The sequence below is a fragment of the Mytilus galloprovincialis genome, chromosome 1 (assembly GCF_965363235.1).
Source record: "Mytilus galloprovincialis chromosome 1, xbMytGall1.hap1.1, whole genome shotgun sequence".
Classification (NCBI taxonomy): Eukaryota; Metazoa; Mollusca; class Bivalvia; order Mytilida; family Mytilidae; genus Mytilus; species Mytilus galloprovincialis.
This window is the reverse complement of record NC_134838.1, coordinates 132134316-132153079: the sequence shown is the minus strand read 5'-3', so window position 1 is coordinate 132153079 and position 18764 is coordinate 132134316. Positions and strand designations below refer to the sequence as shown.

At 33.7% G+C, this 18764-nt stretch overlaps 1 protein-coding gene across 1 annotated transcript in view; it reads right to left on the bottom strand.

The window, feature by feature from the left end:
* Positions 1-17506, bottom strand: part of LOC143060314 (QRFP-like peptide receptor) — a 49064-nt gene extending 31558 nt beyond the window's left edge. The window contains exon 1 of the mRNA XM_076233594.1: positions 16989-17506. Coding sequence (XP_076089709.1) covers positions 16989-17301 — 313 coding nt within the window. The 5' untranslated portion in view covers positions 17302-17506. The remainder of the gene's footprint in view (positions 1-16988) is intronic.
* Between the last annotated feature and the right edge of the window lie 1258 nt (positions 17507-18764).

The window sequence follows — 18764 nt, the reverse complement described above, 5'->3', positions numbered from 1 at the left end:
CAATATGTTTCCACCACCTTCTCATGATGTCATTTACTATATATGTCCAATATGATTCCACCACCTTCTCATGATGTCATTTACAATATATGTCCAATATATTTCCACCACCTTCTCATGATGTCATTTACAATATATGTCCAATATGTTTCCACCACCTTCTCATGATGTCATTTACAATATATGTCCAATATATTTCCACCACCTTCTCATGATGTCATTTACAATATATGTCCAATATGTTTCCACCACCTTCTCATGATGTCATTTACTATATATGTCCAATATATTTCCACCACCTTCTCATGATGTCATTTACAGTATATGTCCAATATATTTCCACCACCTTCTCATGATGTCATTTACAATATATGTCCAATATGTTTCCACCACCTTCTCATGATGTCATTTACAATATATGTCCAATATATTTCCATCACCTTCTCATGATGTCATCTACTATATTTCCACCACCTTCTCATGATGTCATTTACTATATATGTCCAATATATTTCCACCACCTTCTCATGATGTCATTTACTATGTATGTCCAATATGTTTCCACCACCTTCTCATGATGTCATTTACAATATATGTCCAATATGTTTCCACCACCTTCTCATGATGTCATTTACAATATATGTCCAATATATTTCCACCACCTTCTCATGGTGTCATTTACTATATAATTACGTTTGGCCATCTGATGTAATAATTACGTTTGGCCATCTGATGTTGATAATTACGTTTGGTCATCTGATGTTGATAATTACGTTTGGCCATCTGATGTTGATAATTACGTTTGGTCATCTGATGTTAATAATTACGTTTGGTCATCTGATGTTAATTATTACGTTTGGTCATCTGATGTTAATAATTACGTTTGGCCATCTGATGTTAATAATTACGTTTGGCCATCTGATATTAATAATTACGTTTGGCCATCTGATGTTAATAATTCGTTTCAATTACGTTTGGCCATCTGATGTTAATAATTACGTTTGGCCATCTGATGTTAATAATTCGTTTCAAACATCGTCCTTCAAATCCCTTAATTCGACTTTTCTATTTGATTAGTTGTTTTCATGTTTATGAACCGTAAAGCAGAACTGATCTAACATTGCTCACATACAACCCCATCTTTCTTGATATTCTGTTGTTTGTTCATACGTTATTTAGGTTTCGGAATGCAGCAGCTGTTTTCCCAATATAGATAAAATTGCGAAAGGAAATGGGGAATGTGTCAAAGCGACAACAACCCGACCATAGAGCAGACAACAGCCGAAGGCCACCAATGGGTCTTCAATGTAGCGAGAAGTCCCACACCCGTAGGTGTCCTTCAACTGGCCCCTAAAAAAGATGTATTTAATGTGATAATGGACGTCATACTAAACTCCAAATTATACACAAGAAACTAAAATTAAAAATCATACAAGACTAACAAAGGCCAGAGGCTCCTGATTTGGGACAGGCGCAAAATTGCGGCGGGGTTAAACATTTTCATGAGATTTCAACCCTCCCCCTATACCTCTAGCCAATGTAGAAATGTAAAAGATGTTGACATATTCAATACTTCCTTGTTTGGTCTTCTAACCAATTTGATCTGAGTGTCACTGGTGAGTCTTGTGTACCTTTGATAACTAATTAGTATTAAAACGCGTTAACATGTTCATTCATGTACTGTTCTAGCGGACTACTTTGTTATTTCTAGAGTGAACTTTGGTATTTATTACGTCTGTGTATGTACTGTAGTGTACTATTCAACTAATTCCTAAGGGTTCTATCATGCCCCAGAGGACACCCATTCGGCATTTTAACGACTGGACCAGTGAAGGTATTTAACACAGGACCAATTTTGTTTTCGGTTAACAACTTGTTAGTTTCGTCAGTTAAGGTTTTCAAAACAAGATATAGTTTACCCATATCCAGACAATCTTTAATGTTGACGTAAGCGGTGCTAACAGACATTTACCAATACGTTTCATATAAATGGTCTGATCGCTTAGTGGTAGTTTCACAATTATTGATATTTTTTTTAATTTCTCCTGTTGGATGAATAATTGACGCCGTTTGATTAAGAATAAAGATATATTATTAATAGATTCTTTGAAGTAAAATCACCATTGATGATACAACAACAAATCGATCGTCTTGTCCTGTAGTTGCTAAACTACGTTTTCTTCGAAGTCTTGTGTACTTTTATTATGTTTTTACCCTGCCCAATAAAAGATTCAAAAAAATGGTATCACCTTTTTATCAAGGTCATATGTATTTTTCGTATGTTTTGTTTTCACAATCATGGATTCCCTTCTTAGCTCTCAGTGTGAAAATTTAAAATAAAACACAGACTTTAACAAAAACACAGATTTTAACAAAAAAAAAAAAAAAAAAACAGATTTTAATAAAAACACTGATTTTAACAAAAAAAAAAAAAGATTTTAACAAAAACACTGATTTTAACAAAAACACTGATTTTAACAAATACATAGATTTTAACATGACATAAAGATACCAGAACAATTTGTAAAACACGAGAGAATCTTTCGAACTAATTAGTTATACGTTATTCCACAGATCTGTAAAGGAACAAAGGAACGGACTTCGTTGACGGATGTTTATGTTTTCTGATATTGATATTTACCCATTACTTCAACTTGGCCAAATTCGGGGCTATCTAACCATTTATTTATTGTTTGGGATCAAGTATTTCAATATGATTATATCAATTCATTTTTCAATGAGGTGAACTTCGTGTATGCTGACATTCAAACTGTAGGAGAAGATATCCGAAATGCTTTGCAACTCTTATGCAAGTATATACTCTAAAAAATAACAAAGTTCAACGATCTTTCTAAAGAGCAAATATCAATATAAAAACCAAAAAGTCTGACCACATGCACACCATTATTATATGCACAGGCAACCAGCAGAGATAAAACTTCTTCAAACTGAAGGTAGAGTTATCTGGAATAACTTTATATAGACCATCAGTGACACTCAGATCAAAAGGTTGTAAAGCCAAACATTTACAAAATTGCAGAGCATTGGGGACCCAAAATTCCAAAAAGTTGTGCCAAATACGACTTGGGTAATCTATGCCTGGGATAAGCCGCCTAAACCAAGCCCCCACTGTCCATTTACATTCATCTGCGTGGTTTGTGGGGGATGGTTGAATAGTATTTGAGTGCAGTAATGTCTTGTCACCATTAGTGTGGTGATTAAGTATGCTTTGTCGTTGGCGTTTAACAGAATCATCAATAATTGTAACCAACCTATTCTGGTAAAAAGGCTGCTCAGTTGCTTTTAACTCTTTTAGTCTCGTGGAATTGTTCACGCACGATTAATGCTCTTTAACAAGGCAATTACAGCCGTTGCATTTTAGCGTTTTAATGAAAATTAATGTGGACAAGACGCTAACGAAGTAACGTCATGCATAAGAAATTATTCCCTTAAAGTTACTTAAAATTATAAAGTAACACATTGACCGGGTTTATAAATCAACTAATGATGGATATGTCAGTCAAGTATGATTAATATATCGTTCACGGGTTACTACAAACCCTGTAATCCTTACTAAATGTATCAAACCAAACAATATAACGTTGAAATTCTCAAATTCATTCAAAACGCTACAAATACTTGATCTTGTAGTTTGGACATATATATATATATAGAATTTGTATAAATCAGGATAGCACATTTAGTTTTTGAAATAATGTTGTTTGTAAAGCACGTCAATCTTAATACACCTCAAACAAATTAAGTAATCCTTGAAATAAATTTATTTGTAAAAGATATCTTTTACAAATAAATGTACAAGTAGTATATATAATACGATATAATACATTTTTTTTATTTTACGAAAATTAATTTGAAACCTTGGAACGATTCCCAAGACGGCAAAAGTGTTGACTATTTATTAATACATTGGCTTAATGTTATGGCCCATTTTTCACGTCTCTGTTTACAATTTGATTGACAGTTTCATGAAAACTTACATAAAAGTTTACATATGAGAAACACCCATGTCATATATAATTATAAAATATAACTTTATATAATCAGCATGAAAATGAACGGATGTCGTAGTTTATCAACTATACCACATACAATTTATACTTGGATTTGGGTCAAATAATGAATATATTTGTAGAGTATTATATGCACATAAATAGACAGACAAATAAAAATATATAAAAACAGAAAGAAAAAATAATTTGTAATGCTTTAACAAAAAATCCCGTTTAGACTAAATCAATATTTGGCATACAAGTTGAAAATGAGATAACTCTCAAGTTTTTAATTGTTATACAAGTCATTAAATTGTTGCATAAGTGTTTTGGTTACTTCTATGTTCTTACTGCATATTGTGTAGTCACCACTGCAGCCTATAGCAAAGCTCACCACTCCTCACGATAGCCCATAGAAAGGATTTGATGGTCCTTTTATTGGAGGCTGGGGTCTTCCGTCAGTTCGTCCACCTTTCTCGGTTTATTGTTGACCTCTGTTACAGTTTTAGAGCTTTTGTTTTCCTTTGTTTGATTTTTAAAAACATTTTATGGACTTTTTTCAAATATTCTATTCATAAAAAATAGTTCAACTACCGCTTACAGTATCTGAAAATGTATACACAAAATATTTAAGATTGACCAATGAACCTAGCAAATGAGCAAATGACTCGGGTCACACTAGTCACACACACACAACCCCTCGTTATTAGATGTCCAGTATGAATTTTGACAAGTAATCAATTTGAAGTTGAAGATGAAACGAAACCTTATTAGACAGACATTTACACTCATTGTATTACTAAATAGTATCTTAGTATTGAACCAAATTACGAAAACATGTCTACCAATTAACCATGACAATTAGACCAAGGTCAAATGATTCAGACGGTTTTAATTAAATATAATTCATGATTATATGCTCTACTATTTAATTATAGATTTGTTAGATGAAAGATAAAGTTGATTAAATAGTGTGGGAATGATTCCATTCAATAAGGGGGGGGGGGGGGGTGCGGTCATGATTAACGATGATATAAAAAGAAACAACTACCCATCAACATTCAAATGAAGTTGACGTAAGCAATTATAGATCATATAACTTCAGGAAAAATAGAAAATATTTCAATTGAGTAAAACTAACGGCCTAATTAATATTTAAACAATTTACGAAAAATAAATACTAGTATGACAGACATGACCCAACGACAACCACTGAACTACAGACTCCTTATTTCGGACAGGAACATACAGACCGTGACAGGGTTAAACTAGTTTGCTGGCACAAAACCCCATCCTAACCTGGGACAGCGGTGTAACGTACAGTACAACATTAGAACACCAGTAACAATCATTTAAATAAGGTTGAATTCACCAGATCGACACAAAGCAGAAAACAACAATTGAAAACACTGACGTGGCAGCGTGTCTATACATCCCAGAAAAAAGTCTATATTATATGAGGCAAAGACTCAATATTCGTGTTGACAATTATTATGGGTATCAATGTTTATACGTTGTGATTCAGATCTCAGAATACTCTCTAATTCTTCATGTCCTTCTGTTGTTTGTAACCTTTTAAGTCAATATATACAGAAGTTACTATTTTTCAACGGCCATAACATTATATTAGTACTTGTGTAATAATTTCACGATATGCGATCAATATGGAAGCATCTGGTTACCTTAATCCACTGTTTTCTTAACTTGTCGGTAGGTTTTAGGTCATTTCATTCAAATAAATAGGCCACATACCAGACAACAGAACTATGGGATTAACTATTGTATGAAGCCATTCCTTTTGTTACACAACCAGTCTCACTTTTATTGAGTCAAGTTCTGATTCACACGCGTGTGACGTAATTGATAGATTATTACTTCGTGAACTGCTACACTACTATTCATGATATTAAACGCGTGCATATGTTACACCTTTTTATCTTGTGAACTAGTACTAGACCATTGAATCAATTGATTCGGTTGTTGACATGTCATCGGAAGGTTGGGTTTATACATTGATGGTTGACCATTCGGTCAATGTAATACGATACAAACCGGCAATTATATGTTAAATCTTACGACCAAGCTGTTGCATAATTGGTGTGTTAACCTCTTCATACTTCTTTACTGTTATTGATTGAGTTATAATTCCTTTGCAGATAATTGGATATTAAAATTCTCATTTTCAAATAAGGTGTGGAAAATTGCCAATTTTTTTCCGCAATATAAATGTCACCACAAATAATACCGCATTGTTTCCATCTTTCCTACTTAGATATCGACTTAGATAAAATAAGATATGGTATGAATTCCAATGAGACAACTCTACATCTACAACGTAAACCATCAGGTCAAAATTACGGCCTTCAACATAGAGCTTTGACAGGTAAAATGATTTCTAAGATCACTACAAATAATATGCAATGTTATAAAAGTATGAGTCGCGTTTAAAGTCATATAAAGTGTTATTTTTCTATAAATGTCTTTGTTTGGAGTCTTTCAATCTTTATGCTTACATCTGGTGTTGTTTGTTGTAAGGATGTACAAGTACCCGTCCACGTCCACTTGTATTTTTGTCCATCTGATGAGTTAAGTTTTTTCAACTGATTTTTATAGTTCGTTCTTATGTTGTACTGTTATACCACTGTCCCAGATTAGGGGAGGGTTGGGATCCCGCTAACATATTTAACCCCGCCACATTCTGTATATATGTGCCTGTCCCAAGTCAGGAGCCTGTAATTCAGTGGTTGTCGTTTATTTATGTCTTACTTATTTGTTTTTCATTCAATTTTTGTACATAAATTAGGCCGTTAATTTCTCGTTTAAATTGTTTAACGTTGTCATTTCGGCCCTTTTATAGATGAAGGTGTAGTTGTTAATTTTTTTGTTATTATATGGTCTCTTGTGGAGAGTTGTCTCATTGATAATCATACCACATCTTCTTTTTATATCTTTTTTTTTTCTTTTTTATAAAATTTGATTTCCTAGTCCGACAATTGAGCAACCATTTTTTTTCGACGCTTTCTATCATTTTTTTTCCTCCAAAATTTAACACTGTAAGCCTAAGGTTTGAGGGAAGTCTGCTTGACCAATATATATTTTTTTTTCATCATCTTAGGGATCAGATTATTTTTTTGAAAAAAGAACAATAACTCCTCTCCCCTTTTAAGTTAAATGGTCGCTCCCCAACTTATTATAACTTGATTATCACTTGGAGATTCCCTGTTGTAGCTGTTACCATTATAAGGCGAATCTTCAGACCCACTGATACATCAATGTCTGTCCTTGTCATCATATTGTGTACATTTTGTTATTTTTATTACCTTGTTACTGTTTAGTTTGAATACCGAATTAACAAGAGCAAATATATCAATTACCACAAAGACCAAACAAACCAGAAAGAACCTGGCGACAGAACTTCGTTAGTTCATTCTTTGTACAGATTATGTAAACAAAAAGACGAACATTAGGCCTTGTAATAAGCTATTTGTTGATAGAAATATTGTTTTAATGTTTTCGATCTATGAATCCGTTATTTTGAGAGCATGAAGAATCTGTTTACAAGAATGTTTTGGGATTGTATATATTATTGCAATAGATAAAATCCTTTGAGAAATAGATAAATACAGTTGTTAACATTGTAGAAATTCATCTTATCTACAAAAACAAGACTAGAGCTTAAAATCATTTATGATTTTTTTAAATGGTAGCAGACATTCTTTGCATTATTTAAGTAATTGTGATCATTAGTGTACATATTGGTATAATTTCTTTATCTGATACATTTCTTATTTTTTCGCCATTTGTCTGTTTGTCTGTGATATTGGCAGCACTGTATAACGTCGTCATTTCGTTTAGTAAGCTTGTACAGATTGTTACAAGTTTGAGGAAAATGGTTTGATTGTTGTTTGAAATTTGAAATGTTTCTGTAACCGCGGGTACTCTTGTGTGGATACTTTGAGGGCTAGATTCGTTCATTAATCGTTTTCAAGGTTTCAAGGAAGAACATTTTAAAACATATGAAATGTTAACAGACTGAAGTCAAGACATTATTCTGACAAATTAAGAAGACGCTCCACTTATTGAAGACAACATAACAAGTGACTACACTATAATTTTCAATTAACCCAGTATCAACGCAAAATGAATATTCATATCCATAATAATGAATATTTATATCCATAACATTGATAGAGTACTATTCAGAAAAGACGTGACGCTAATTATTCCATTGGACTAAAATGGAAAGATAATTGTTCAAAATATAGTATCAAGACTGTCACATTGAATATGTAACACGTGTTATTTGTATATTAAACTATTTAACCGACTGTCTGTCGCCCAATAATAGAAGCGCTTGAATTCGCACAGAAATAACACAACATAAAACATAATATAACTACTATAAAAAAATAAGTAATTCTAAAGATTGTTAAAACATGAAAAATAATTAAAAAAAAGTTTTTAGATGTCATTATCAGCTGCATTTTATTACTTTAGTGGTATTTGTACTTTTACCTCCATCGGGAACATTTAAAATCCACGAGTGTAAACATAGAATATGTAGAAATGTTAGGATTTATATAAACAAAAGGGACATTAATATAATTTTAATATATATATATAATTAAAACAATAACCTAATTCAGCTAAGACCAACTTTGCCTGAGTCATATATATAATAAGTATATAAGCTCAGACAAGTTCAAAATTTGAGATATAATCAATTATAGTCAATGAAATATATTTCATGCAGTTACTTGGATCATGGAAGTAATATTTAAATATTACTTCCATGCTTGGATGTTACTTGATCTCATTAGACATAGCAGTAATATAGTTATCAACAGACATATAAAGGAATATGCAGAATGCTTAGAGTCTTTGCTTTATCTATAATTTCAAAAAAGATCATTATCTATTATACATAGAACATTTTCTTATATATGCCTTTTTTGTCGTGTTTTATGATATGTATAGAATCTCGAGAATTATTGGCATACCGATATTGAACTTCATGAAACACATTTATTTTGTTTTCCTTTTTATTTAATTATTTTTGCGGTTTCGACGTTCGTAACAAGAATTGGCGTGAGTAATACCAAGTTTGGGCGTAGTAATATAAAGTTTTAGTGTATTAATATCAAGTTTTAGCGTGGTAATATCAAGTTTTGAAGTTAGTATTTACTCTCACATTCATTAGTACGCTCAAAATATGGTTTTAACATATTAATATGACACACTCTGTTTTGTTTACGCCGACCTGGAGTTTTTACAATATAATTCAAATCATTGATTTTACTTTCTATTGTATAAGGACCACAATATTTAGCCTGTAAAGGATGTCCAGGGACCGGCAAAAATACAAGTACCTTATCACCAGGCTCAAAAACTCTATCCCTGGCATCTTTATCATACCAAATTTTCATCTTGTTCTGTACATTTTTTAAGTTTTTCTGAGCAATTTGACAAGCAGTATAGAATTTTTCTTTAAATCTAGATACATAGTCTAAAAGATTCAAGTCAGTATGTTCAGTAAGCCACTTTTCCTTAATCAATTTTAACGGTCCCCTTATAGTATGGCCAAATACTAACTCAAAGGGACTAAATCCAAGGGATTCTTGAACAGCCTCTCGGACTGCAAAAAATAGAAAGTGAACTCCATCATCCCAGTCTCTGTCAAATTGAAGACAAAAAGTTCTAATCATGTTCTTCAATGTTTGATGAAAACGTTCTAAGGCACCTTGAGATTCTGGATGGTACGCACTTGATCTATACTGAGCAATCCCTAACTGGTACATGACTTGCTGAAATAAACCTGACATGAAATTTGATCCCTGGTCGGACTGTATAGACTTAGGAAGTCCTACTAATGTGAAAAATTTGATAATTGCTTTGACAATAGTAGGTGTCTTGATATTTCTTAGCGGAATAGCCTCAGGAAAGCGAGTGGATGTACACATGATTGTCAATAAATACGCATTTCCAGTTTTGGTCTTTGGTAAAGGTCCAACGCAGTCAATTAGAACTCTGCTGAAAGGTTCGTCAAAGGCTGGAATAGGCAGAAGTGGTGCTGTTGGTATTTTCTGGTTAGGCTTACCAACAACCTGGCATATATGGCATGATTTGCAGTATTCTGCGACATCATTTCGAAGTCTGGGTCAGTAGAAATGCTGCAATATCTTAAGGCAAGTCTTCCTTATACCTAAGTGTCCAGCCAAGGGGTTGTCATGGGCAATACCAATAATTTCTTGCCTATAAACTTTAAGCACCACCACTTGGTATACCACTCTCCATTCCTCCTCTGGGGTAGCATCAGGAGGCCTCCACTTCCTCATTAAAATGCTGTCCTGATGGAAATAGCATTCAGCCACTTTGTCTGCTTCCTCCTGTGGTTGAGCCCTCTTGCGGAGCTGAAGAACTTCAGGGTCTTTATTTTGTTCCTCGAAAAGGTTCTTTTTGTTTAATGAATGGCTGCTTACGTCTGGCCATGGCATAATTACATTCTTGTTAACATTAGGTGGTCTTATTATGGCCTTTTCTGAGCTACCAGGACCTTCAATGTCGGCTAGGAAAGTGTCAGAAAGGTCCATGTAATCAAACGGGTTTTCTTGCAAATCCTCATCTTGTTGTTTTCTAGCCATCGCCCTAGTGACAACACAAGCTGGATACAATCAATATCAATATCAACTTCAATTATTGGTCACTTGCAGTACCAGTTTTTTCGGTGCTGGAGTCGGTATTTATTTTTTTTATCAATATAATTTGATTTTTTTTTACTCATGCGCAAGGAGAGTTTGAGTACTCTTTTGCAAATATATTGCAGCTAGGGATAACTTTTTCGAAGTACAACTTGAGAAAATTATATTTTTAAATGTATCTTATTTAATATATACAAGTATACTATTGTTGCCTTTATATTGGGACATGAAATAATGCATATCAAATTCCATAGATTTGAGAAAAAGGTAATAAAATAATAAAAATACTGAATTCCGAGGAAAATTCAATACGGAAAGAACCTAATCAACTTGCAAAATCAAATGATAAAACACATCAAACGAATGGACAACAACTGTCATATTCCTGACTTGGTACAGACATTTTCAAAAGTAGAAAATGGTGGATATAACCTGGTTTTATGGCGCGAAACCTCTCACTTTTTTGACAGTCGCATCAAATTCCATTATATAGTGAGACTAGAGGGGAACTAACAGCTGCACTCAACAGCGTACTTCCGGGGTTTGGAGGGACTAGAGGGGAATTAACAGCTGCACTCAACTGCGTACTTCCGGGGTTAGGTGGGACTAGAGGGGAATTAACAGCTGCACTCAACAGCGTACTTCCGGGGTTTGACGGAACTAGAGGGGAACTAACAGCTGCACTCAACAGCGTACATCCGGGGTTTGGTGGGACTAGAGGGGGAATTTACAGCTGCACTCAACTGCGTTTATCCGGGGTTTGGTGGGACTAGAGGGGAACTAACAGCTGCACTCAACTGTGTACTTCCGAGGTTTGGTGGGACTAGAGGGGAACTAACAGCTGCACTCAACTGTGTACTTCCGAGGTTTGGTGGAACTAGAGGGGAACTAACAGCTGCACTCAACAGCGTACTTCCGGGGTTTGGTGGAACTAGAGGGGAACTAACAGCTGCACTCAACAGCGTACTTCCGCGGTTTGGTTGGACTAGAGGGAGAATTAACAGCTGCACCACTGTGTTCTTCTGGGATTAGGTGAGACTAGATGGGAACTAACAGCTGCACTCAACAGCGTACTTCCGGGGTTTGGTGGGACTATAGGGGAACGAACAGCTGCACTCAACAGCGTACTTTCGGGCTTTGGAGGAACTAGAAGGGAATTAACAGTTGCACTCAACTGCGTTCTTCTGTTGATCTGTTTCAGTTCTACACCAGAACTATCAGTCTGTGCTTTAATCAGGATTAATAAAAAATTTCAAGTTCACAAATTATATTTGAAATTGAATGAAGAAAAATTACTGTGCACTTGAAAAAAAAAGATATTATGCACGAGCTGTGAAATTTTCAGTGCGTCAAATAAAATTCAGTTCCATAAGCGAGTTTGAATTAAACATTTTATAACATGTCTAGATTTATATTGAAATATTTCACTAAAGAAGAAATCGCCATAAAAAGAAACATGGACACATTGTATAAGAAAAGTATCAAATATATAATATCGCTTCAGTTTTTATCGTATTTATAGAATTCAAACAATAAATGTCGTTTTATTGTATTTGTTGATGATAATTGGTAGAATGAGGAAGTAACGTATACCTTAGAGAATCGAGCTGATGAGTTCTTACGAATTTTAAAATAAATGACGAGACATTTGGTATCTTTTATTGAAATAGAAATTTACAACAATGAAAATTCAAACATGTGGCGTATAATGAAGCGAACATTTGCATTAACTTTGGTAAAGCACACTCGGGCATAATCTCCGAGGAGAAGTAGACCAAAATTATCAAATGTATCAATCGGTGACCACCATAAGTAGGCCCAAAATATCAAACTGTACTAAATTTGTCATTCGTCAAGGAGTAGACCCAAAATATCAAAGTGTACTGAATTTGTCATTCGTCGAGGAGTAGACCCGAAATATCAAATGTATCAATCGTCGACTAGCATAAGTAGACCCAAAATATCAAATGTATCAATCGTCGACTAGCATAAGTAGACCCAAAATGTCAAATGTATCAATCGGCGACCAACATAAGTAGACCAAAATATCAAACGTATCAGTCGGCGACCAGCATATGTAGACCCAAAATGTCAAATGTACCAATCGGCGACCAGCATAAATAGACCAAAAATGTTAAATGTTCTTAGTTCAAAATTTTACAAATTTATATAAGCGTAATGAACATTTCCCGTTTAAACTCGGTTTTAATTCTGTGACTAAACTTCTTTTGCCTATATATTATTTGTATGTTGTTGCATTAGTACATGATGAACACTTTAAAGTGAAATTAAAGTCTGAATTCAAGCGAAATGTCTTTTTACTTTATATTTATATGACAGAATCATTTACAAAGTAAGTATATAATAAAAAGGCTAATGTAAATTAGTTATATAATAAATTATGTCGCGAGCAGCAACAGATGGTTTGTGTTTCACCGTACATGTGAAGTATTTATTGTACATTGTTTATTGTTATGTTTAGAGAGCCTCGTAAACCATTTATCTTTTATTAACGACGGCATGTTACAGGTACGTCGACCTGTAATTTTACAGTTAATTATCTTTTGATCATAACCGGTACTACATTCAACTTTTTACAAATCTTTAAATCCGTTTCTTACCAGTGTTATGACTGATCATTGTGACTGAGAATACATATAGTTTCTTCTTTTCTAGAGGTAGTCCACTGGTATTACCTGCATCTTGATGAGTTTTGCTTGTAGGGATGTCAATGTTGATCTATGTGTTAAGTTGGTTTTTTTTGGGGTTGCTGTCACCGTTAAGCTATATGTAAAGTTGTTTTCTGTTGGTTTGCTGTCACCGTAGAGTTATGTGTTAAGTTGTTTTCTGTTAGATTGCTGTTACCGTAAAGATATGTGTTAAGGTGTTTCATGTTGGGTTTATGTCACCGCTAAGCTATGTGTTAAGTTGTTTACCGTTGGATTGCTGTCACCGCTAAGCTATGTGTTAAGTTGTTTCCTGTTGGGTTGCCGTTACCGTTTGGTAATTTGTTAAATTGTTTTCTGTTCGGTCGTTATGACCTTTGAGTTACGTATTTATTTGTTTTCTATTGCGTTGCTGTGAAGTTTATCTTACTTAGTGACCGGAAATTAGGATGTAGTATTCAGATATCATGGATATAACACATAAGCATATAATACATCTCTGGTTACCGGTATAGATAGATAACGTTGTGATCAGAAATTGCACATGCTAAAGTACATGGAGTATATAGATATGACATACATAATGTATAAACTCGTTACAAAAATAATAACATCTGTAATATAAAACTTAAATAGTTGATATACTATTGTCTCAGTAAAAGGGAGAAGGTTTGGTACCATTAAAACGTTTAACCCCGTTGCAAATGTTTGCACCTGTCCTAAGTCAGAAATCAGATGTACAGTAGTTGTTGTTTGTTTATGCAATTTATACGTGTTTCTCGTTTCTCCTTTTTTTACTATAGATAAAACCGTTCATTTTCTCGTTTGAATGGTTTTACACTAGTAATTTTGGGCCCTTTATAGAGTGTTCGGTGTCAGCCAATGCTCCGTGTTGAAGGCCGTACCTTGACCTATAATTTGTATTATACTATTATTATTATTATTATACTATAAGTTGTCTCATTGGCACTCATACAACATCTTTCTATATCTTCCTATATCTATTGGATGGAGAGTTGTCTCATTGGCACTCAAACAACATCTTCCTATATCTATTGGATGGAGAGTTGTCTCATTGGCACTCATACCACATCTTCCTATATTTATTGGATGAAGAGTTGTCTCATTGGCACTCAAACAACATCTTCCTATATCTATTGGATGGAGAGTTGTCTCATTGGCACTCATACCACATCTTCCTATATCTATTGGATGGAGAGTTGTCTCATTGGCACTCATACAACATCTTCCTATATCTATTGGATGGAGAGTTGTCTCATTGGCACTCATACCACATCTTCCTATATCTATTGGATGGAGAGTTGTCTCATTGGCACTTATACCACATCTTCCTATATTTACTGGATGGAGAGTTGTCTCATTGGCACTCATACCACATCTTCCTATATCTATGTCTAATTGTTGCCTTTTCTATGGGTTTGTTTATTCTTTTTATTTCCAAAAAAACACATTTCCAAAAATGAAAAGTAACACTTAGTTATCTTGTACATGTTATAATAGTGGTTCTTAAACGGGAACATTTACCTCACAGTATATACTATATGCCCTGTAAATTTGAACGAGTATATTTATCCCACAGTATATACTACATGCCCTGTAAATATCAACGAGAATATTTATCCCACAGTATATACTACATGCCCTGTAAATTTCAACGAGAATATTTATCCCACAGTATAAACTATATGCCCTGTAAATTTCAACGAGAATATCTATCCCACAGTATATACTACATGCCAGGTGTAAATTTGAATGAGAATATTTATCCCACAGTATATACTACATACCCTGTAGATTTGAAAGAGAATATTTATCCCACGGTATATACTACATACCCTGTAGATTTGAAAGAGAACATTTATTCCACAGTATATACTACATACCCTGTAGATTTGAACGAGAATATTTATCCCACAGTATATACTACATGCCCTATAAATTTGAACGACAATATTTATCCCACAGTATATACTACATGCCCTGTAAATTTGAACGAGAATATTTATCCCACAGTATATACTACATGCCCTGTAAATTTGAACGAGAATATTTATCCCACAGTATATACTACATGCCCTGTAAAATTCAACGAGAATATTTATCCCACAGTAATTACTATATGCCCTGTAAATTTGAAAGAGAACATTAATCCCACAGTAATTACTATATGCCCTGTAAATTTGAAAGAGAACATTTATCCCACAGTATATACTACATACCCTGTAGATTTGAAAGAGAACATTTATCCCACAGTATATACTATATGCCCGGTAAATTTGAAAGAGAACATTTATCCCACAGTATATACTACATACCCGGTAAATTTGAAAGAGAACATTTACCCCACGGTATATACTACATACCCTGTAGATTTGAAAGAGAACATTAATCCCACAGTAATTACTACATACCCTGTAGATTTGAAAGAGAACATTTATCCCACAGTATATACTACATACCCTGTAGATTTGAAAGAGAACATTTATCCCACAGTATATACTATATGCCCTATAAATTTGAACGACAATATTTATCCCACAGTATATACTACATGCCCTGTAAATTTGAACGAGAATATTTATCCCACAGTATATACTACATGCCCTGTAAATTTGAACGAGAATATTTATCCCACAGTATATACTACATGCCCTGTAAAATTCAACGAGAATATTTATCCCACAGTAATTACTATATGCCCTGTAAATTTGAAAGAGAACATTAATCCCACAGTAATTACTATATGCCCTGTAAATTTGAAAGAGAACATTTATCCCACAGTATATACTACATACCCTGTAGATTTGAAAGAGAACATTTATCCCACAGTATATACTATATGCCCGGTAAATTTGAAAGAGAACATTTATCCCACAGTATATACTACATACCCGGTAAATTTGAAAGAGAACATTTATCCCACGGTATATACTACATACCCTGTAGATTTGAAAGAGAACATTAATCCCACAGTAATTACTACATACCCTGTAGATTTGAAAGAGAACATTTATCCCACAGTATATACTACATACCCTGTAGATTTGAAAGAGAATATTTATCCCACAGTATATACTACATGCCCTGTAAATTTGAACGAGAATATTTATCCCACAGTATATACTACATGCCCTGTAAATTTCAACGAGAATATTTATCCCACAGTAATTACTATATGCCCTGTAAATTTGAAAGAGAACATTTATCCCACAGTAATTACTATATGCCCTGTAAATTTGAAAGAGAATATTTATCCCACAGTATATACTACATACCCTGTAAATTTGAAAGAGAGTATTTATCCCACAGTATATACTACATGCCCTGTAAATTTGAAAGAGAGTATTTATCCCACATTATATACTACATACCCTGTATATTTGAAAGAGAATATTTATCCCACAGTATATACTACATGCCCTGTAAAATTCAACGAGAATATTTATCCCACAGTAATTACTATATGCCCTGTAAATTTGAAAGAGAACATTAATCCCACAGTAATTACTATATGCCCTGTAAATTTGAAAGATAACATTTATTCCACATTATATACTATATGCCCTGTTTTACTTTACTAAAATTTGACTTACCTAAGAGGTCTGCTATAGCCAGATTAAGTAAGAAATTATTAGTAACACTCCACATCCGTCGATTAGGAATAATCACAAACAGGACGGTCAGATTCCCTATTATAGCGGTCAAAAATACAGGCACATATAAAGCTATTAAAACAATTGTATTGGGCTGGTTTAAAGTGATCAAACTTTGTTTCCACGCTTCAATGATTCCGTCGAAATCTGACAGAACTAAATCGGAGTCATTAAAATCTGGGGTCCAGAATGTTGACTGGTTCCACGGAGTACCCGGATGTAGAACTAGACTCCCATTGCTATCATTAACCATTATCTACAAAATTATATTCCAACTTTCTACATCCATTGTTTGAAAATAAACCAAAATAGTACTTTAACTATTCGTTGTATCGTAGGTTAGCATTGCGTCTGTTCCCCGAACATTGTCAGGCGTATAACTTTTTAACCACAGGTTTATAGATAATGTCTTTTGATGACTTTTTCCATCACAGTTTGCACATTTGTAAATCTTTATAAATCGTAGTTATAAGAACCGTAGTATCCATTTCTAGATCACAATAACATACATCTCTCACTTATCAATAATCAATAAACGACAACAGAAGTTTTCTTCTTCATTTTGAACTTTTTATATTGTGTTTGTGAAGAAAATCTCCTTACAATAATAGCCAATCAGCGCGTTAAACAATCTATTGGTTTACCTGAGCTTAATATTATGATATACTGTGCTAACGAAGAATAATGGATAATTATAACTCCAGACGTTTTCAACAATATCTCATTTATTTTGTTTTTGTCATTGTAAAGTAAAAACAAAATTAAGGTGTTAAAGTGGGTTAAAACTGGTTGAACCCCAGAAGGGTCATGTCAGCTGCTAAATGACAGTGACGGTACCTGCATGATCTTTAAGCAACAGTACGGAATTATTACATGTACATAATGATAAATTACTATCGTTTTAGCATTGGTCGATTCAAATTCAGTGGTTGTCGTATGTTGCTGTGTTACATATTAGTTTTTCGTTCATTTTTGTACGTATAAATTAAGCAGTTATTTATCTCGTTTTAATTGTTTTACATTTGTCCTTAAGTGGCCTTTTACAGCTGACTATGCTGTATAGGTTTTGATCATCATTGAAGGCTATACAGTGACCTATATATATGTTAATTTCTGTGTAATTTGGTCTAGTAAAAAGTTGTCTTATTTGCAATCCTACCACATCTTCATTTATATATATATTAGCTCCTGGTAAGAGATACTACTTTATATATATATTAGCTCCTGGTAAGAGATACTACTTTATATATATATTAGCTCCTGGTAAGAGATACTACTTTATATATATATTAGCTCCTGGTAAGAGATACTACTTTATATATATATTAGCTCCTGGTGAGTGATACTACTTTACATCAAGACATTTTTTGTCAATGCAGTTTTCAACCATTAGACGAAGGGTCATTCAACGATTTGATCATATGTTATTGAAAAGCACCAACTTTAACCAAACCATTGCTGAATCATCATAAAAGTGTCTAGTAAAATGTATTTGTTGTGTCATAGATGACAACTGATATGTCATAACTAGATCTTATCCTCTTTCACTCACTCTCCATTAACCAACTTGTTTCATCATTGGACATTAACTTGTAATCATTAACCCAACGGGTGCCTAAACTGGAATAACTATTCTTCCGGGGCATTTGATTCATCCGAGATTTTGGTGGAGTTTGTGGTTCTCAATTTTCATGTGTCTGGGTAAAGCATTGTTAT